Source organism: Sycon ciliatum, chromosome 7 (assembly GCF_964019385.1).
Source record: "Sycon ciliatum chromosome 7, ocSycCili1.1, whole genome shotgun sequence".
In the NCBI taxonomy this organism is placed as follows: Eukaryota; Metazoa; Porifera; class Calcarea; order Leucosolenida; family Sycettidae; genus Sycon; species Sycon ciliatum.
Genome location: NC_088649.1, coordinates 25,459,045 through 25,480,852, shown reverse-complemented (window position 1 = coordinate 25,480,852; position 21,808 = coordinate 25,459,045). Strand labels below are relative to the sequence as shown.

At 45.6% G+C, this 21,808-nt stretch overlaps 1 protein-coding gene across 1 annotated transcript; it reads left to right on the top strand.

Annotated features, from left to right (window-relative positions):
• The first annotated feature begins 11,911 nt into the window (after positions 1-11,911).
• LOC135821745 (uncharacterized protein DDB_G0271670-like) lies at positions 11,912-17,394 on the top strand. Its single transcript, XM_065334743.1, has 3 exons — positions 11,912-12,192; positions 14,893-15,438; positions 17,262-17,394. The coding sequence occupies exons 1-3, from the start codon at positions 11,912-11,914 to the stop codon at positions 17,392-17,394; spliced, it is 960 nt and encodes a 319-aa protein (XP_065190815.1).
• The last annotated feature ends 4,414 nt before the right edge of the window (positions 17,395-21,808 follow it).

The following is a 21,808-nucleotide window of genomic DNA, read 5'->3' as shown; positions in this document are numbered from 1 at the left end:
CGGAACACACGAGTTGAAGTCTGAGACGAGGCAACTGTGGCAAGCTTTGCGGAACAGCTCAAATGATATTGCGCCCTCGAAGGAGACATGCATAGTCCTGTCCATAAAGTCAACCGACCCAGTTTCCTCCGAAGATTGATACGTGAACTTGATGCTCGCATTGGCAGTATTGAAGAATGCAATAAGCTGGCGGAGAAGTGCGGCCCCCAGTGTCCCCAGCAAAATGATATAATCAATATAACGCTTGAAGAGTACAGGAGCACCAGTTGCGTTATGCAACAGCGAGGTTTCAAGGTCATGCATGAAGATAATCGCAAACGGTGGCGCTAGGTTGTTACCCATGGAGATGCCTTCCCTCTGGTGGTAGACCTTCTCACCAAATCTGAGATAATTGGATCTTAGAACGAAGGTTAACAGCTCTTCGATCTGCTCCATGCATAAACCAAAATAATGTGTCGACAGACTCGATGTGCTGCTGCAGGACTTTAGCAACCACCTCCACCCCTTCAGCGATAAGGATACTTGGGTGAAGAGCGACCACGTCCATTGTAACGATGATGGTCCCCGCTGGGGCTGTGGTGTATAGTATTTATTTAACATCGAACAACTCAACAGTGTTGACAAACAAATTTAAAGAGCGGCGATGAGGCAAAAAGGAAGAAGAAAAGTTAAAATATGAGGCTATAGCCAATGTGAAGACACAGCAAAGGTTAAGATAATGAAGAACATACATGGGGTGTGCCTTGCACCAATGAAAAAGAAGTAAATAAGGATATACAACGGTCACTCAAGGATAAGCAAAGTTCACCACACATTGGTAACGCGGCCAAAAAGGAAGTTAAGAAAGTGGTTAACGCGCTTTGGGTCCTTCAAAAACTTGTTGAATTTCTGCATGAAATGCTGAGTGTGTGAAGAACTGCGGAGTTCAGAGGGTAGCTCATTAAAGAACAACGCAGCACGGTTCGAAAAAGAATTGACACCATCAGAAGTACGAAATCTGTACACTGCAATGGATGGGGTGGTTTGGCCCCTCGTACAACGGGCAGCACGAGGCTTTGGGAAGAAGGAGGAGAGCGAAGGTAGAGGGTGAGAGACACAATTGCGATGTAGGGGTGGTTGCACAACTGTTAACCCTTTGCATGCTGAGCCCCTTTTCTCCAATCCACTGGCCGTACAGCGCACTGACTCTCTTGGTGGAGTATGCACTCACAGCTCCGAACGAAATTTATTCTGATTTTACTCAACCTTGATGGATTTTCATCGTCCTGGGATCGTTGGAAAGATCAGGACCAAGCGAATCCATCCTGGCAGCTCTCAGCTCCATAGACACATCAGGGCCACATCCAGGTCCTCTCCGAATTACTCCACCGTGCCTCGGAACGGCACAACAACTCAATTTCACATTCTTGTTCGGCTTCTTGCCCAAATTCAACAGATTTTCACAATTCAAACTGCGCTGCAAAGCTCAGATCCAAGCGCTTCATTTGATGTCCATCACGCATGCGCCGTGCCAAAAGGGAAATCCCCTGGCACGCTCTGCAACAAAAAGAAGTTATGAACAAAAAAATTCGCGTTCACTCTGGGCCGTGATTTCCGTGTTCGTCTTGTCGCCGCTCAATTAATTCTTATCCTATCGCGAAGAACTTTATACCCCCGGAAAGATGAGGTGAAGATCTTTCCAACGGTGTATTGATTGTCGCGATGCGTTTATGTTTGACGAAGTTACGAAAGTTTGTACACTGGTCTATGCACTGCGATACAGCGCGCGTTTACTCTGGGCCGTGATTTCCGTGTTCATCTTGTCGCCGCTCAATGAATTCGTATCCTATCGCGAAGAACTTTATACCCCCGGAAAGATGAGGTGAAGATCTTTCCAACGGTGTATTGATTGTCGCGATGCGTTTATGTTTGACGAAGTTACGAAAGTTTGTACACTGGTCTATGCACTGCGATACAGCGCGCGTTCACTCTGGGCCGTGATTTCCGTGTTCATCTTGTCGCCGCTCAATGAATTCTTATTCGATCGCGAAGAACTTTATATCCCCGGAAAGATGAGGTGAAGATCTTTCCAACGGTGTATTGATTGTCGCGATGCGTTTATGTTTGACGAAGTTACGAAAGTTTACACTGGTCTATGCACTGCGATACAGTGCGCGAACTTTTTGCGAGTTAACTCGTACGTAGTGGATCAGGTCATGCATAAAGTGCGAGTTAACTCGTACTCAGCACGCAAAGGGTTAATATATCATGGCTGCATTGGGGTTCTTGAGTAGGAATTTGTTGGCGAGTCATTTACATACAAGCTCACTCCTACAATGCAGTAGCGTTGTCTTGTCTGCAGCGATGATCTGCAGGTTTTCTTCTAGGCGGAGGTTGCACATCTTGCTGATGTGCCTATCGATTTCCAGCTTAGATGTATAAGAGATGTATAAACTTACTTCGAAGTAGATGTAAAAACAAACAATAGGAGGACAGAGGAAGTGTTTTTACTCAGAGTTTCACGCACTAAGCGATCATCAGAAAACAGCTGTTTTCTGATGATCGCTTAGCGCGTGAAACTCTGAGTAAAAACACTTCCTCTGTCCTCCTATTGTTTGAACCAGCTCTACCACTCGGTATTGAGCACTCTCTTGGACAGCCTGGAACCTCTCTGTTTTTCGAAGTAGATGTATGAAAATACGGTGTGGGTATGAGCCGAAAGAAGCTATGCGTCCTCCTACAGGAATTTGCAACACACTGCAAAGTCTTGATCTGCTTGTGATGAAACTGAATCATAAACTGAGCAAATCACACTCATACTCCTCATCATCGACAGTAGTATCCTTTGTTACTTATCTTGCATACTCGATAGTCACAATAGTAGGGCCACTTCCGATGGCTATCCTAAACAGCATCCCCAGCCTACCTTTTATCCCAGGTCTGCAGAGATCCTTAGAGGAAGAGCAAACGGCTGAATCATGAAATACTGGTAATGTCAGTATTCTTGCCGAGTCTCACGCGAACCGTGACATTTTTTTCTGTATTCTTGTTCGTCAGGCAAGACTTACAGTTTAGTTAATTGAGGTGTGTCATGAGGCAGTCCACCGGGAAGATAGCGGAGATTATTATTTTTCAAATACCTGAACAAGGAAAGAGTATGAAGGAATGTTGGAAATTGTGTGACAGGGAAATTTAAGGTTTTCATCTTAAAGCATTTTTAAGAGAGCATAATTATCTGAGAAAACCAGAAACGCTGGGCGGGCCATCTCTCTGATTTCATTCAAAATTTGCAAGTAGGTTTCCTTTGGGGTCTACAACAATCATGCAGAAGGGCTCGTAACACCTTGGCTAAAATGGGCCCAAAATACAACTGAATATTGGGTCCAAAACGAGCGCTGGTATAGCGTACGCAATGGAGCTAAGAACAAACCACCACCATGCCAACATTACCTCACCTGAGCAGTCTTCACATCACCACCACATAGAGCCATGGCTACATCCAGGAAAGCAATGGCCATCATCTCCAAATAACACTAAATTGCATCGCTAGAATAGCCAAATGTCAAGGGCCATAGCGGGAGCCATTTACGGCGTCTATTTTTCTGAATCATGCACTGCAGGATAGTGGACTATACTCCACTACCACCCAGGACATGTCTCGTAAAAAAAGGGTTCCAGGTTTTCTGGAAATAAACAAATTCAAATATTTTCACTTCACCACATTGCAACATTGCCAATTTCATACCCGACGATGGAAAGAGCCTTCTCAAGCTCAAACAACAGGCACTGCTCCAGACACCAGCACGCCAAACACTGCAGCGTGGTCACCTCTACCGAGTCTGACAAGAAATTCGAAATGACAACCCTTGTCACTCCAAACAACAACCATTTCCTTCCCTGAAGAACTTGAATTTCACTAGCAGCAAAGCTCTGCAGAAGTGCAAACATATTGAACAAATCTCGATTTGTGCGATCCAAGCACGATATTTTTGCGTCCCGAAACTGGCCGTGTGCCGACCACCGCGTGACATAGCAGATCGACGGATTTGATCGATTTGTTCGACAATCAAGATCAGAATCAAAATCTAGATGATCAGGTTGATCAGCAACATGATATTTTGCTATGCTACTACTGTGATGTATGATGGAATGCTGCATGAATGAAACCATGAAGAGGCACGATGCCCTGCACTTCATGATTTGGGATCTAGCTGCAACCTGTTTTCCAGGAATATCATTTGAAATTTCGACCACGTAGCATACTGCCCAACCACCAAAATCTCAATCCCTTGACAATACATGCAGAATCCCTGGATTTTTCGCAAAATCCCTGGATGGCACAAAAACAAGTGAAAAGGGCTTTTCCCGCCAAAAAAAAAAGTTCAACTCTGCAGATCTGCGTACGGCACAGTTCAACCCTGCACTGCAGTTCGATCAGTCGGCGCGTCGGCGCCCACCTATAGCGTCTGTCAGTGCAGATCTTGTGGTCAGGTCTTGAAAGTGCCATTTACAGTACGAAGTGCAAGTGCGCACCGTACATATTTTTGAAAAAACCGGGACATTCAAACCAAATCCATGGAGTTTTCAGGAAAATCCTGTATCAGACGAAACTGTGACTTGTCCGGGATTTTCCTTCAAATCCCCAGGACCCCGGGAGTAGTGTTGATTTCCCGGGATTTTCCCAGGAAAACCGGGAGAGTTGGCCAGTATGACAGGTATGACAGGTTCGAGCACTTGCTTTTCAGGTGCACCCCGGAGAGATCGACTTGCTGGGTACGGAAATGCATCCACGGCTATTTCGTGTATCTGGTAAGTTGGTCGTGGGTTTCGTGCATTTTTTTAGGATGCCAACAGATATTTTGTGTTTCACGCATGGATGACATCTGTTGCCGGAGCGACATAGCTCGACAAAGAGAATAAAGTTGATTCCTATCGACATAATGTCTCTATTCCCACCTGATCTATATTCCTGCAACCAGATAACGTGATGAGCTCACTGATTAGAGTGTCGACCTTTTTGAGACAAAAGGTTGCTCGACAAGAAAATTACCGCAAGCAGACGTACGCTCGCTCCTCACCGAACCCGAGGAAAACCCACACCTTGCTGCATGCTGCGAACTCCGGCAACTCGGGTAAATGTACGCAAACATCGTGTTGCTAATCAGCCTTCATCGTCCAGATTTTAATTCTGATCTTGATTGTCGATCAACTCGATCAAATCCGTCGATCTGTTCCAGAATGCAGATCCTGCGACTTACGGCCAAGAAACGCCAGAGCAAGTGGAGGATGGCCCGGCTGAGTGCTTTCGATTTCACACTTGGATTGATTCATAAATCCATTCGCATGCATTCAAGTCGTTCGATTTCCATGTCGTGAGCCCTGGAATCGATTCCTGGAATCGATTCGGAATCGATTCCACGGATCCACATGGGGTGATGTGAAAAAAAAGGAAAGAAGCCACGTGTTGAAAAAGTCATGATGGCACTAAAATGGTCCGCCACATGCACATGCACACAACTCCATCAAACCTCTTCCAGCAACAAAATAGGGGAAAGGCAAAATAAAGGAGGGTGACCGAGCAGGGAACAGCATTTCTTCTGTCTCGTCATCATCAAACACCGTCTAGATCGGGAATGCCTCGTCATTGTCGAATTTCAGGCAACACTTAGCGTCAAAGTAAACATGGAATATTCTACATGCAAAAGTGACTACATCATGTACAAGTACATGTGAAAGAAAAGCGATGAGAAGAAAGTCAGTATCAAACAGCAGTTTTTTCGTGAAATCTACGACTTACGGCCCTTTTCCTGAAAAATAAGTCTGTACACATTACCAGACAGATATAATGTACAAACTGGGCTTGCATGCTTTTTCATGTACAACATACAACTTGTTCAAAATTACAAAGCATGTTCCATATAGCGAAAGGCTGAAGGGACAAGCCCAACTTTTTTTGCGGATTTTCTGTCATAAAAAATAAACGTCACAGGCTGCTCTTCGTAGGTGTCCGCGTCCCAGCGGTCCGGGCAAGCGACCGCACCTCAGTGGGACACTTGGCCGTGGCCGTTGTGCTGCAATCTGTGGGAGAGCCTTTCCAGGGGTACGGACCTGGGTACCGGGTATGGACGAATCCCTGGTACGTTGTTGATCCTTTTTTGTTACTTTCCTTTTTATTTGTTTTTGCTGAGAAAGAAACGTTGCTGTTTCTGTTCCCGCCATGTGCCTTTGCTCTAGTAAAACATTGCTTGCTGATAAATGGTCATTGCCCGTGATGCCACACGTGAAGGGAAGCTGAGTTTCTTGGCATTTGCAACCCCCTGTCTCTGAAAATGTAGCTTGTAGCTCCAAGTATTTTAGTTTTTCGACGTGCTAGACCTATTGGTATGAGCTGCAGAGATGAGGAGCAACGAAGACGTTAGATTAATGCGTTGGATTAATGCCAATAATGGTGTTTATGGCCGGACAACGCCAGCGGTTTTCACTTGTCAGGAGGACAATCAAGTTGGAGCAGGCAGATGACAGATTATTCCCGTAGCTATGCAGAAGACGTTACTTCAGTAACGTCTGGCGCTAGCCAGGGTCCACACAGCTTTAATTTGGTGTTTGTTTGTGTGTTTGTTTGTGTCACGCCTGGCGCTATCCGTATCTGACGGCAAAAAAGCATAGGATGTTATAAATTTTTCAATTCCCCTTTTTTTTCAGGCATATCCTGGGATTTGAACCCGCACTATCGCCCTACATGCATTCCCCCATACACTTCGCATTCATACCCATTCTTCCAAGTTGCTTTACGTTATTATCTTGCGTTTGAAAGCCCTATTTGAATATTGCGGGCAGCTGTATGTGGCCAGCTGTGTTTGATGGTACGGTACGGTACGGGAGACGGTGTCGTATTACCCTCGATCGTACCTGTCCCGTACCTATCCCCTACCGTACCGTGCCATCAAAGACGGCTGGCCACAATGAATATTCAAATAGGGCTTTCAAATGCAAGATCACAATGTGAAACAACTTGGAAGAATTAGTATGTATGCGAAGTGTATCGGGGGATGCATGCAGGGAGCGCGATAGTGCGGGTTCGAATCCCAGGTTATGTCTAAAAAAAAAGGAATTTTTTAAAGAATTTATAACATCCCTATGCTTTTTTTTGTCTAGGTCATCAAGGCAAAAAAGCATAGCGTAGGGCCCTGAGCTTCCAAGCTCTCTCGTTTATTTTGAGCATTTTTTAGCAGAGTGGGTGGCTTGCCGAAGAGAATCATCTCAGTACCTCATGGTTACTAGTATCTGACAAATGCCTCTTATTGCTAGTCTGCATTAGAGCATAGCAGAATTGATCATGTCACAAGTAGTGTCAAGACTTGATGTGCTACGATTGTACTCAGATCATGTGGCAACTTCACGGTAATTCGTCCTGCCACGTTACGCTCTCCCCGAATTGCCTGCAGAAGTCATTTGCCTGTGCAGGGGACAACGCGTTTGCATTGCTTACTGATGCAAGCGGATGGAGTGCAGATCAGATAAGAAGACATAATCTGGCTATTCAAATAGCTTCGGCTTCTATTAATTGGCTGGATTCCTGGAAACGTGGGCAAGAATCTAAACCAGTGCACGAAAACAATGTCACGCCACACAGAAAGCTAAATGGCAAACCAATCAAGTTCTTTGGTAATGAAACCTTTCACCAACGTTGTCCGGTTGCATGCCTAGTGTCATTCAAACAAGACCGATGGATGCCACATGTACCTAAAAGATACACTGTTGATCAACCACAACTTCAATACCACTGAGCAGCGTCTTCTATACAGATCCAATTAGATATTGAAGTATATGAGTCGAAGTTGCTGGTATAGTCTCTCCTAATGACAGCGTATTTGGCATAAGTTTCTCTATACTGCACTCTAGAGCTACTTACCTTTTCCAACATTGAACTCAGGCAGTGACCACTCGCCCGCAAAATGAGCCAATTGATACAGAGACTAAGTACCATGTGCATCCGTTGCCAGAGAGACACGCAAGTTTGCAAGTGCAGTGGATGTACAGCCACTGATTTTCTCTTATGACAACGATATCAGACATGACCTGAGTTAAACATGTCAAGACAAGCACCACGTAACTGCCCAATTCCATAATTATAATTATTGCGATGCCTTGTGAAAGGATTCTCAATGCACACCTAGTCTACGCCACACGGAATACATCGGATGATAATGACCAAGACAGCTACCTATGTCTCTCTCTTTCTCTCTCTCTCTCTCTCTCTCTCTCTCTCTCTCTTTCTCTCTCTCCCCCTCTCTCTATCTATCTTCATCTATATCTATCTATCCAATCTGGGGACAGAACTGTTTCGTCCTTTGTGGACTCATTAGCACAGCACAGAGAAATGAGGCCGAACCTGATTGCAATGAAAAATAAATTCCAAAGCCAGATTTAAACCAGGGCCGAATATACTTTGCCAAAGATATCTCTTTATCTATCTCTATCTCTTTATCTCCTTGAGGGCACACTGGGTCCCCTGTTTTCGCAATTCTTCACCTATCAACTCCCTTCTGTGTGTGTGTGTGTGTGTGTGTGTGTGTGTGTGTATGTGTGTGTGTGTGCGCATGCACGGGTGCAGGGTATATGCACACATATCTTTCTTTCTCTTCCTGTCTTTACCTGGTTTGTGAATCGGCTTTTTAATCGTATTTTTTCGGCTCACTGTTTTATGAGTTCACCTCATTATAAGTTTTTGCACACAGTACACCAGTGGTACAAGGCTGGTTCATTGCCCAGTGCAATCATCAGGCAGCATAGGCAAGCAGTCGGGCAGCATTACAACAAAACAGCTTTGCTTCACTCCTGTAGTGTCTACTACACTCTGCTTTCGCCGCATTTGACAACTCTCAGCACTCTAGATCTGTGTGCATTATGCTGCTACCTACTTGTATTATACTACTTCAGTATTAGAAATGTAACGAACGAAATATCTCGTATCTGTGTGTCTCCACATGTGTCTCTGTCTGTCTCTCTATTCTATTAATCTCTCTATCTATCTATCTATCTATCTGTCTGCCCCTCTCTCTCTCTCTCTCCGTGTCTATGTGTCTCTGTCTGTGTCTTGGTTTGTCTGTACGCCTGTCTTTGTCATACTCTAGCTGTCTGCCTATCTCGTTCTGTCTGTGTGCCTGTCCCTATCTGTCTGACTGTCTTCCTTTCTGTTTCTCTGTCTTTCTGTCTCCATCCGTCTGTCTCTGTTTCTCTGTCTGCTTCTCTTCTTCAGTCTTTCTCTGTGTGTCTCTCTTTGTCCCTCACTCGGTCACTTTTCTTTGTCTCTATCTTTTATTCTCTATCTGTTTCTTTCCCTCTTCTTCTGTCTCTCTCTTTCTCAGTTTTCTCTCTCTGCTTATGTGTGTGTGTGTTTCTTTTTTGTTTTTTTAACTTATTATTATTATACGCATTCCCGCGTTGAAGTGTAGCAGCAGTATGCTGCGTCCACAGCTTCGCTTATGCAGAATGGCTTGGGTGAGAGGAGAGGGGAGAGAAAGCAACAAGGCAACCAACATCTATGAAATTGGTCACAATAACATGAAGAGAACCAACCTACATACATGTACGCATGATTGCACAAGAATGGAGACGACCAAATATAATGGCTATAATCATTGTGCCACAAAACCGGTACACAGGAGATCTGACGACAATGTAACGAAACATAAAACTCAGTTACTCAATACAGGTTCCACTAAATTACAAGAGAACAACGCTACAACGTTAGAATTGCCGCTAAATTATCGCAAGTGTAGAGAACGAGTCCAATACAAATGAAAACCATGAACAGACTGTCCCGAAGTTATTTTGGGAACAAATTGTACTACATGACTGTACTTGCTGATACTGACGCTGACGGAACACGAATTTGAGTTGAATACTCACGAAGTCTTGTACATGCACATCATTATGCGCCGGTGTTGTGGAGTAAGCAGGTGCGTCAGTCACCAATCCAGCTTCAGCTCCACGCTCGCTTCAGCAGAATGTTGCCCGCGTTTGCTTTGCCTCCACACGGATAGACGACCAGCGCAGAGTCCCGCAGCTCCGTGGCCGTAAGGTCTTGATATTCGCCGTTAGCGCCGTCAAGTCTCAGTCCACCTCTCACACCAAGCCGCCCTATAAAAATCTTTCTCTCTCCATTGGAGTGCTCCCCAGTTGCGCGAGGAGACTAGAGAAATTCCTCCGGTGAGCGAGGAAGAAGAGCGGAGTTACCCAACTAACCTGTTAGGTTTTTTTAACTAGAGCCACGTAAACCCGTCATGTGTGAGCCATGAATAAGGGGAGTGTGTGTGTGTGTGTCTCTCTCTCTCTCTCTCTCTTCTTCTTCTTCTTCTTCTTCTTGTTCTTGTTCTTGTTCTTGTTCTTGTTCTTCTTCTTCTTCTTCTTCTTCTTCAACTTCTTCTTCTTATTCTTCAACTTCTTCTTCTTCTTCAACTTCTTCTTCTTCTTCTTCTTCTTCTTCTTCTTCAGAGATGCTGGCCCGAGGGGGCGAAAGCGGGCGGAGCATAACCCCTCCCTGGACTGCCCATCAAGTCCAGACCCTCCACTTATGCCAACTACCCGGGAGAGCTACGGGTCTGGTAGTGGCGTGTCAAAGCCGATGACCGCCCTTAGTTTTTCGAATTCGCAGCTAGGTGGAGTGGTGTGCGATAGGTGCGGAAGTACCCTGAGCCACGCCTACAACTTAAGTCGTCATTATCAGACGAAAAAATTCATCAAATTTTCCGCAGAACCAGGGGCTGCGCCTGCGGGAAAGCAACCAATAGATGCCGCTGCAGCCAACAACCAAAACAGTTTGAAAGACTGTACTAGTAAAAAGCCATGTCCGCATTGCATGAAAAACATATTCAAATCTAACATGGCACGTCACCTTAAATCCTGTAAGGTTTACCTAAGTAAGGGAATTGACATTCCGCTCACCCCTAGCAATAGGAGTGGTAACACGCATGTTGCCAACCCAGTCAGCCCGCCTCCTGAGCACAGCGCTGACGGCAACATTGTCACAGCCGAGAGGATGGAGCATTGCTCCCAGCAAGTTTTGCATGCAAATGATGATAAACCGGATCAGGATCTGCCCAATAACAAACTGTACCTGCCAAGGTCTAGCCTTGCCTGGGCAAAAGCAGACCAACAACTTGAGCAACACATTAAGCGCCATTTTCCTCTGTCAAAAATCAAGAATGCTGACCCTGATGAATCCCTAGGTCAACTAACGTCTTTCTTAAGATTTTTCTTCACTGACTACACCGCCTTGGATGCAGTTCCAAAGCGCCAGTCGACCAAACCACGCCAATCCAGATGCCTAACGGAGCTCTACATGGAGCGCCGCGCCCTACGAAAACAATACCGAGCCAGGGACCAATTAGACGAGCATATGGTTGAGATCCTCAGAAAGGATTATAACCGGGTGCAGAAGGACATCAAAAAACTGCGGAAAATCATCAAAACACACGAGCAGGATCGCGAAGCACAAAAGCAACGCTCTGCCTTCCTCCGAGACCCCCATAAGTTTGCCAAACGGCTATCCCGGAAAGGAACGCCCGTCAATCCTGAATTCTCAGAACAGACTTGTTTTGATTACTTCTCCAAGTTGTATGAAGACCCGGAACGTGGGCAAACTTTCTCCCTGCCGGATTTTTCTCCAGCAACGAGCAAACCGTCCACTCCGTTAACTGACGGGAGTCCAACATGGACCCTGTTTCAAAATACCCTAAGAAAATGCAGGAACAAGTCAGCTCCTGGTTCAAACGGTATTCCGTACATAATCTGGAAACGATGCAAATGCCTGCACAATATCCTTTTCAGCATCTTCGAAACAGTTTGGAAGACTGGTGTCATCCCGCGCTCTTGGCAGTGCGCCTTCGTTACACTAATTGCTAAAAGTGACAGTGTGTCAGATCCAGCAATGTTCCGACCAATCGCTCTCTCCAACTGCGATGGTAAGATCTTCTTTGCCATGCTGTCCAAGATACTAACTCGCCATATGTTGGTGAATGAGTATTTTGATGGCATGACACAGAAAGGTTTCCTGCCGGGAATGTCAGGCTGTGTTGAGCATGCTACTCTGTGTAGCGAAGCCATGAAAGACTCGAAGAGGAACAAGCGCTCCATAGCCATTGTGTGGATAGACCTAAAGAACGCGTTCGGATCAGTAAAGCACAATTTAATTCAAGCGGCATTGCATCGGTACCATATCCCACTGAAAATCAGAAGACTTGTATTTTCTTACTACGAACATCTCACTGCTTCCGTACGAAAGCCCCAGACCCGGACGTTCCGGTACAGTATCGGTGTGTTTCAGGGATGCCCACTGTCCCCAGTACTGTTCAATATTACCTTCCAAGTCCTCCTCGATGCCCTCCAGGCAAAACCCCTACAGGCACTTTCATACAATTTCAAGCAGACGGATATCACTGCTTCTAACACTGGTTTCGCAGATGATTTAGCCGTTTTTAGTAACAGAACCCATGGCGCACAAAAGAAACTAGATGTTGTGGACAAGTTTTTGTCCTGGTCTCAAATGAAAGCTGCCCCGCATAAATGCAGGACCTACGCGGCGAAACTAATCAACAACAAGTACACCTGTTTCGACCCCGGCCTTACAATATCCGGCAAGGATGTACCGCCGCTAAATGGTCGGCAATTCAAATTTCTGGGGAGAAATTTGACGGACAATATGAAAGAGGAGGAACAACGCAAAGATCTCGTTGACCTTCATAGATACCTCTTAAAACTGGTGCATGAAACCCACCTTGTCGGTCACCAGAAACTCTGGCTCTATCAACATCTGATCATCCCGAAAATATCATGGCACCTAGAGATACTTGACCTGTGTTACAGTTTTGCAAAAATGCTTCATCACATCAGCCTCTCCTTTATTAAAAAGTGGGCAGGCCTACCCAAGGCTGCAAACACCGCCATCCTCTTCACCGGAAATCGAGAAAGGCCAGGCCTCCGGCTCATGTGTATCACAACACTATGGAAGCAGCAGCAAACTATTAAATGGCACATTATCAAGCACAGCAAAGACCACAACATCGCTCAACTGTATTGCCATCACAGAAAACAAGAACAAACGTTCACCCGTAGGTTCTCGCCGGTTGTGGAATTGGAATGTGCCGAAACGGCCGTATGGGACACGCCAGCTTCGCGACCGCCCAGAGCCGGACTGGGCTTTGTGACACCAAAAGCACGCGTGGTAAAACCAAGGAAACAAATTCTCAATACAGTCAGAGAAGGCGACTGCCAGGAGCAGCTCCGGCACCTAAAGGGCCTACAAATGCAAGGGGCCTGGACCAAATGGGCAGACACAATGTTCGAGGACATGATATGGCGGAAACTCTTATACGAGGGCTATGGAAGGACGATATCGTTCCAAATGAACGCGATACTTAATACTCTGCCTTCGCCTGACAATCTGAGACGATGGGGCAACTCTGTTGTGGACCAGAATTGCCCTCTTTGTCAGCGGACATCAACACTGAGGCACATTCTCACCGCCTGCCCTTCCTCACTCCATCAAGGAAGGTACACGTGGCGCCATGACAACGTCCTCAAACAGATCAGTAAATTCATGACAGAAATAGTATCAGCAAAGCAAAAGTCGTCAAATACCGAGCAAACTCCCACTAAGGGTACATACATTACCTTCTGTAAACCGGGTCAAAACATCCCCCATGGCGAGTTACCTCAGCGGAAAGGTCTGAGCGATGGTTTTTTGTCAGGATCACATGATTGGCAGCTTCTTTCAGATCTGGACGAGAGGCTGGTATTCCCACACTTTATTGCACCTACCACGTGTCGTCCAGACATAGTTCTCTTCTCGAAGAAATTGAGAAGGGTTCTTTGGCTGGAACTCACGGTGTGTAGCGAAGACCGCATCATCCAGTCCAGGGAGAAGAAGCTGTCACGGTATCGCCACCTCAAACAGGAGTGTGTGAAGAATGGCTGGGAAGTCGAGGCCCTCACAGCAGAGGTGGGAGCTAGAGGAGCCATTTCCAGCAGCCTGGACGGTTTGGCAGGGGCATTGTGCTGTTGTAAGGAAAAACAGCGCCAAATAAGAAGGAACTGCAGAAACGCAGCACTAAATTCCAGCTACGTTATCTGGCTGAGGCGACGTGAGGAGGCTTGGCACGACTGGCCACTGTTTTAAAAGTCCCCGAGAGGCCATTTGTTGGCACTTGGTTGGCGGACAGCCACCCAGCGAGGATAGTTGGGTACCCTTCAAATCTTGGTTTTAACTCGCCACACCGGCGTCTAAAGGGCCGGGGGTGGGTGTTCGCCAACCAAGTCGAGCTTTCGTTCGTTTTTATTCGTTTTTCTAGTCTACTTGCTTGTGCTGCGCCGCGCTGGAGCGAGTCTATCAGTAGATGCTTTCGCCGCTTAGAGCTACTATTGCACGAAGCCACAACACTGCGCGCTGCCATTCGCTGTATGCTTTCGCTGCACCAAGCTGCTGTTAAGCTGCACGACGCCACAACACAAATTCACTACAACAGTCTCGTCCACAACTTCACTACAACAGTCTCGTCCATATTGCACTACGCTGAGCACTGGCCTGCTCCCGCTCTGAAGAGCTTTTTAGCCTTCACCGCTTTTGCTCAACCCCAGGCATTGGCCCACAGTGGCATCCGCTTCTTTTTTCTTTTTCTTTTCTCCTTTTACTTTCTCCGTCACTGCCTAAAAAACAGTCGAGACGGTTTTTTACCCACCAGTTTTTATTGGTGCGAATTACTTTCCTTCTTCTTCTTCTTCTTCTTCTTCGTCTTCTTCTTCTTCTTCTTTTTCTTCTTCTTCTTCTTCTTCTTTTTCTTCTTTTTCTTCTTTTTCTTCTTTTTCTTCTTTTTCTTCTTTTTCTTCTTTTTCTTCTTTTTCTTCTTTTTCTTCTTTTTCTTCTTTTTCTTCTTTTTCTTCTTCTTCTTCTTCTTCTTCTTCTTCTTCTTCTTCTTCTTCTTCTTCTTCTTCTTCTTCTTCTTCTTCTTCTTCTTCTTCTTCTTCTTCTTCTTCTTCTTCTTCTTCTTCTTCTTCTTCTTCTTCTTCTTCTTCTTCTTCTTCTTCTTCTTCTTCTTCTTCTTCTTCTTCTTCTTCTTCTTCTTCTTCTTCTTCTTCTTCTTCTTCTTCTTCTTCTTCTTCTTCTTCTTCTTCTTCTTCTTCTTCTTCTTCTTCTTCTTCTTCTTCTTCTTCTTCTTCTTCTTCTTCTTCTTCTTCTTCTTCTTCTTCTTCTTCTTCTTCTTCTTCTTCTTCTTCTTCTTCTTCTTCTTCTTCTTCTTCTTCTTCTTCTTCTTCTTCTTCTTCTTCTTCTTCTTCTTCTTCTTCTTCTTCTTCTTCTTCTTCTTCTTCTTCTTCTTCTTCTTCTTCTTCTTCTTCTTCTTCTTCTTCTTCTTCTTCTTCTTCTTCTTCTTCTTCTTCTTCTTCTTCTTCTTCTTCTTCTTCAGCCACAGTTTCGCCAAACTCCTACACAGAATTTGCCTTCCATTCTTAAAGAAATGGGCAGGCTTGCCCAGACCCGCAGCACCAGCAATACTCTTCATCGGCGCTCGGGAGCGCTTCGGCCTACGTTTAACGTACATCCCTACGCTATGGAAGCAACGACAGGTCATTAGATGGAATATCATCAAGAACAGCAGCGACAAGAACATGGCAAACCTGTACCAACATCACAGCAAACAACAGTATCTGCTCACAAGACAATACTCCGCAATAAAAGAAATGGAATGTGCCGAGGCAGCGATCTCTGAAGCTAGTCCAACTAACCTCCAGCAAGGCAGGGCAGGACTCGGCTTTAGGCATGACAAACAAGAGAAAGTCAAACCTAGAAAACAAATACTCAATACCATTCATGAAGGTGACTGCCAAGACCAGCTATCCCACCTCAAAAGCCTGCAAATGCAAGGCAGCTGGTTAAAGTGGAGAGACACGATGTTTGAAGACCTCACTTGGAAAAAAACTGTTGTACGAAGGCTACGGGAGAACTTTCTCCTTTCAACTAAACTGTGTATTAAACACACTACCAACAGTTGACAATCTGAGGAGGTGGGGTAACTCTGTGGTCGAACAACAATGCCCTCTATGCAACAGGCAAGCTACGCTCCGTCACATATTATCAGCATGTCCAACAGCCCTCCACCAGGGCAGATATACCTGGCGCCACGACAACGTACTGAAATGCATAGTAAAACTAGCAAACTTATCAAAAGGCCACGGCATCAGCAGAAACGCAGAGTAAACAGAAGAGAATTGATTACATAACTTTCTGCAAGGCAGGAGAGAATCTCCCCAAACAGCCCCCCTCCCAACGCAAACGGCTAAATGACCAATTCGTAACTAGCTCAGCAGACTGGCAGGTCCTGGTGGACATGAAGGATGAGAAACTTGTTTTCCCCCACTTCATAGCACCTACAACCTGTCGTCCAGACATAGTGCTCTTCTCCAAAGAATTGAGAAGAGTTCTGTGGCTGGAACTCACGGTATGTAGTGAAGATCGCTTTGCACAATCGCGCGAAATCAAAATCGAACGCTATCGTCACCTTCATAGCGCGTGTGTAAGGAATGGCTGGGATACGGAAAGTCACACAGCAGAGGTGGGAGCGAGAGGCGCCATATCCACCAGCTTGGATTCCTTCGCGAGATCCTTGCGCTGCACTAAGGAACAGCGCAGGCTCTTGCGGAGGAATTGTCGCCAAGCAGCGCTGAACTCAAGCTATGTCCTATGGCTAAGGCGAAGGGAGCGAACATGGCGCGACTGGCCGTTGTATTAAAACTGTTTGGTGAACCTGTTGTAGAGCACTTGGTGGGCGATCGGCCACCCAGCGAGGATAGTTGGACGTCCTTAAAATCAAGATTTGAACTCGCCATTCCGGCCTCTAAAGGGCCGGGGGTGGACGATCGCCAACCTTGCCAACCTCTCGTAGTCACTTGTTCTTGTCGAATCGTTATTTTCATAGCCTACTCGACATTCGCCCTACAAATTACCATACATCACAACGCAACTACCTGTACATGACACACCATACCATACAACCACACCCCAACTGTACTGGGGACCTATCTCTTCGAATTGCATTATATGAGTTTCTTTTTCCTTTTTTTCTTTACCCGTTACTGTCTAAAAAGCAGTCGAAACGGTTTTTATCCACCATTTGATGGTGAGTTTTCCCTTCTTCTTCTTCTTCTTCTTCTTCTTCTTCTTCTTCTTCTTCTTCTTCTTCTTCTTCTTCTTCTTCTTCTTCTTCTTCTTCTTCTTCTTCTTCTTCTTATTCTTCTTCTTCTTCTTCTTCTTCTTCTTCTTCTTCTTCTTCTTCTTCTTCTTCTTCTTCTTCTTCTTCTTCTTCTTCTTCTTCTTCTTCATCTTCTTCTTCTTCTACCAGCATCAAATCATCCCCAAAATAGCATGGCAGCTCGAGATACTTGATCTCAGCCACAGTTTCGCCAAACTCCTACACAGAATTTGCCTTCGATTCTTAAAGAAATGGGCAGGCTTGCCCAGACCCGCAGCACCAGCAATACTCTTCATCGGCGCTCGGGAGCGCTTCGGCCTACGTTTAACGTACATCCCTACGCTATAGAAGCAACGACAGGTCATTAGATGGAATATCATCAAGAACAGCAGCGACAAGAACATGGCAAACCTGTACCAACATCACAGCAAACAACAGTATCTGCTCACAAGACAATACTCCGCAATAAAAGAAATGGAATGTGCCGAGGCAGCGATCTCTGAAGCTAGTCCAACTAACCTCCGGCAAGGCAGGGCAGGACTCGGCTTTAGGCATGACAAACAAGAGAAAATCAAACCTAGAAAACAAATACTCAATACCATTCATGAAGGTGACTGCCAAGACCAGCTATCCCACCTCAAAAGCCTGCAAATGCAAGGCAGCTGGTTAAAGTGGAGAGACACGATGTTTGAAGACCTCACTTGAAAGCAGTGAAAAAAAAAACTGTTGTACGAAGGCTACGGGAGGACTTTCTCCTTTCAACTAAACTGTGTATTAAACACACTACCAACAGTTGACAATCTGAGGAGGTGGGGTAACTCTGTGGTCGAACAACAATGCCCTCTATGCAACAGGCAAGTTACGCTCTGTCACATATTATCAGCATGTCCAACAGCCCTCCACCAGGGCAGATATACCTGGTGCCACGACAACGTACTGAAATGCATAGTAAAACTAGTAAACGAAACCATCCAAACTTATCAAAAGGCCACGGCATCAGCAGAAACGCAGAGTAAACAGAAGAGAATTGATTACATAACTTTCTGCAAGGCAGGAGAGAATCTCCCCAAACAGCCCCCCTCCCAACGCAAACGGCTAAATGACCAATTCGTAACTAGCTCAGCAGACTGGCAGGTCCTGGTGGACATGAAAGATGAGAAACTTGTTTTTCCCCACTTCATAGCACCTACAACCTGTCGTCCAGACATAGTGCTCTTCTCCAAAGAATTGAGAAGAGTTCTGTGGCTGGAACTCACGGTATGTAGTGAAGATCGCTTTGCACAATCGCGCGAAATCAAAATCGAACGCTATCGTCACCTTCATAGCGCGTGTGTAAGGAATGGCTGGGATACGGAAAGTCACACAGCAGAGGTGGGAGCGAGAGGCGCCATATCCACCAGCTTGGATTCCTTCGCGAGATCCTTGCGCTGCACTAAGGAACAGCGCAGGCTCTTGCGGAGGAATTGTCGCCAAGCAGCGCTGAACTCAAGCTATGTTCTATGGCTAAGGCGAAGGGAGCGAACATGGCGCGACTGGCCGTTGTATTAAAACTGTCTGGTGAACCTGTTGTAGAGCACTTGGTGGGCGATCGGCCACCCAGCGAGGATAGTTGGACGTCCTTAAAATCAAGATTTGAACTCGCCATTCCGGCCTCTAAAGGGCCGGGGGTGGACGATCGCCAACCTTGCCAACCTCTCGTAGTCACTTGTTCTTGTCGAATCGTTATTTTCATAGCCTTCTCGACATTCGCCCTACAAATTACCATACATCACAACGCAACTACCTGTACATGACACACCATACCATACGGACACAACCACACCCCAACTGTACTGGGGGCCTATCTCTTCGAATTGCATTATATGAGTTTCTTTTTCCTTTTTTCTTCACCCGTTACTGTCTAAAAAGCAGTCGAAACGGTTTTTATCCACCATTTGATGGTGAGCATTTCCCTTCTTCTTCTTCTTCTTCTTCTTCTTCTTCTTCTTCTTCTTCTTCTTCTTCTTTTTCTTCGAAGGTCGAAGAAGCCATGTCAGTCCAAATGCTTAACTGAGCTCTACATCAAACGCCGTGCACTGCGTAAGCAATATCGAAGGAGAGATAAGCTTGCCGTCCATGAGGTTGATACCATCAGATCAGACTACAACCGTGTGCAAAAAGACATCAAGAAACTGAGAAAGATCATCCAAATACAAGAGCAAGACCGTGAAGCGCAGAAACAGCGGACGGCCTTTCTTAAGGACCCTTACAGGTTTGCAAAACGCATGTCCCAAAGCAGATCACGTGTAACACCCACTTTCTCGGAACAGGCCTGCTTTGAGTATTTCTCCAAACTTTATGAAGATCCCTCTCGTGAGCAAATTTTCTCGGATCCAGATTTCTGTCCAGCTACGAGTAAACCGTCCACACCACTATCTGATAATAGCCCCAGTTGGAAAGCCTTCCAGAACACTCTGAACATCTCTCGGTGGAGGTGACCACGCTGCAGTGTTTGGCGTGCTGGCGTGTGGAGCGGTGCCTGGTGTTGGAGCTTGAGGGGGCGCTTTCCGTCGTCCTCACCGATTTGAATGAGTTCGCCCGACTGGTTTGCTATGGAGCGAGTATAAAATATTGTAAGTCGGTGAGTGGCAACATGTATAGACTAGAATCATTCGGTTCCGAACGCAAATATCTGTACTCCGCCGGGCGTTTTCCAAAAGCGGCCAGATAGATTTTCTTCATTTCTTCAAGAAGTACTGCCAGCTATATGGTTCATGCAATAAACATTAGCTATTCGGTATTGAATCAATGTGAAGGACCTACAGTCCGTTCAAAAAGATGTGCAATCCTGGCGATCGCACGCAGAGTTTGCCGTCTTACCGTATGAGCACTCGAGAGCTGCCTGGAAAAACTCACTGTGAACTGGAAGAAATATTCCGCGCGAAAGCAGGAAGAATGACAACTCACTCACGTTGATACAGTCATGCACGTTTCGTTTACAACAAACGAGTTCTTCCTCGTATCGATAATGGAGTCAGAGAGAACTTGTCGAAACGAAAGTGTTGTAAATGTTGACAAGCGGCATGGGTCCCACTTCGTTTTGCGATCAAATAGTTTCTTTGAGCTGTGATGCAATTTTATTTTATTTTTATTTATTTCACCTTACCGTGGCCAGAGAATATAGGCCAATATGGAGGGAGGGGGCAGTAGCCAGCCATGGCAGTAAACAAAAACAAAGCAGAAAAATAAATATTACACATTACTGGAGGCAAAGAGAAACAAACCTCGATAAAGAATTAGCAGTTACCGTACTTTCCGGGGTATAAGCTGCACTTTTTTTCGCTAAAAATCGGACCAAAATCACCCCTGCGGCTTATACACCAAATATGCTTGCGCGAATGAATGCTAAGCATACATCAGTATGCATGCTGTCATCACGTTACATGTCATTCGACCCTGTGTTGCTATCCCGGCACTTTTACTTGTTCTAGTCACGGCGCGGGCTACACCATACGGTACGCGTATACGGGGACTCTATTTTGCGTACTGCAAGTGCCGGTTTCCACACATCCATACATAATAAATTTGTAGAAAGGCCATTTGTCAATGAGTGTGAAAATCTTGTTTTGTAGGTGCGGCTTATACTCCGAATACCAGCTTTTAGTCAATATTTTGCCTCAAAAAGGGGGGGGGGGTGCGGCTTATACCCCGGTGCGGCTTATACCCCGGAAAATACGGTATTAGGGAGGTTCTGCTCTACGCGTTCTCGTAACGTAAAGAAATCCTGTTCTGCTCTACTCTTCAAGTAGAGAAGTCACAAGGAATGAGTACTGGGAATTTCCCTTCTATATTTGGCAGTTTTCTGCATCAGTTGATCGATACCCAGCCAATCCGTACACATTTTCTTTGCGTGTGCCACAACATAGAGAACCTCATCTCCGCGTAGAAATCTGGACCCAAAACATAATGGAGCTGTAGACTCTAACCCAGACACCTGCTCTCTACGTGATTTCTCTGCGTTTCACGTGAAGCAGAACCTCTCTATTAGAACACGAGCTTCATATTGGCCTTGAAATCATTTAGGGTACAAGACGATTTTACTGATAGAGGCAGGGCCAGCCAGAGAGAATAGGCAGCGAAAAACGGAGATCTGGTATAGGCTGATGTTCGGGCTTTAGGTAAAGTGCAGGGATTGCGCGTAGAACGAGTGGGAAGAAACCAGTTATATTTACGCAAGTGTGGCGGGGCTTTGTCAAGACGAATAGAATGAACAGCAATACACAGTTTTCGATCCGCTTGACTAGAGATAGGGAAGGTTTGCGGAAAAGGACTTTCAGTATCCTCTTATTGTGGACTTCCAGGGTACTCATTAACGATTTACTTAGTAGGGATGACCAGGCAGTTGAGTAATAGAAAAAATGGGGAGAATATAGCAATGATAAAAAAGGCAAGTGCATTCAAGCGGTAGGTGGGAGCAATGAGACACGAGTTAGCCAACAGCTTTACTGACTTTGCTACAGATATAGTCGACATGTCTACTAAACGATAAGTCTGAGTCAATAACCAAACCAAGATGCTTGTGTTGCTTTACCACTGTGAGGTCTGTG

Bases quoted from the DNA above. Each gene is read 5' to 3' on its own strand.
- LOC135821745 (XM_065334743.1), top strand. From the start codon at position 11,912: ATGTTCCGACCAATCGCTCTCTCCAACTGCGATGGTAAGATCTTCTTT. The intron at 12,193-14,892 runs GTACCATATCCC...TTCTTTTTCTTC, and splicing joins ATTCAAGCGGCATTGCATCG to TTTTTCTTCTTTTTCTTCTT. The intron at 15,439-17,261 runs AGCCACAGTTTC...TTCTTCTTCTTA, and splicing joins TCTTCTTCTTCTTCTTCTTC to TTCTTCTTCTTCTTCTTCTT.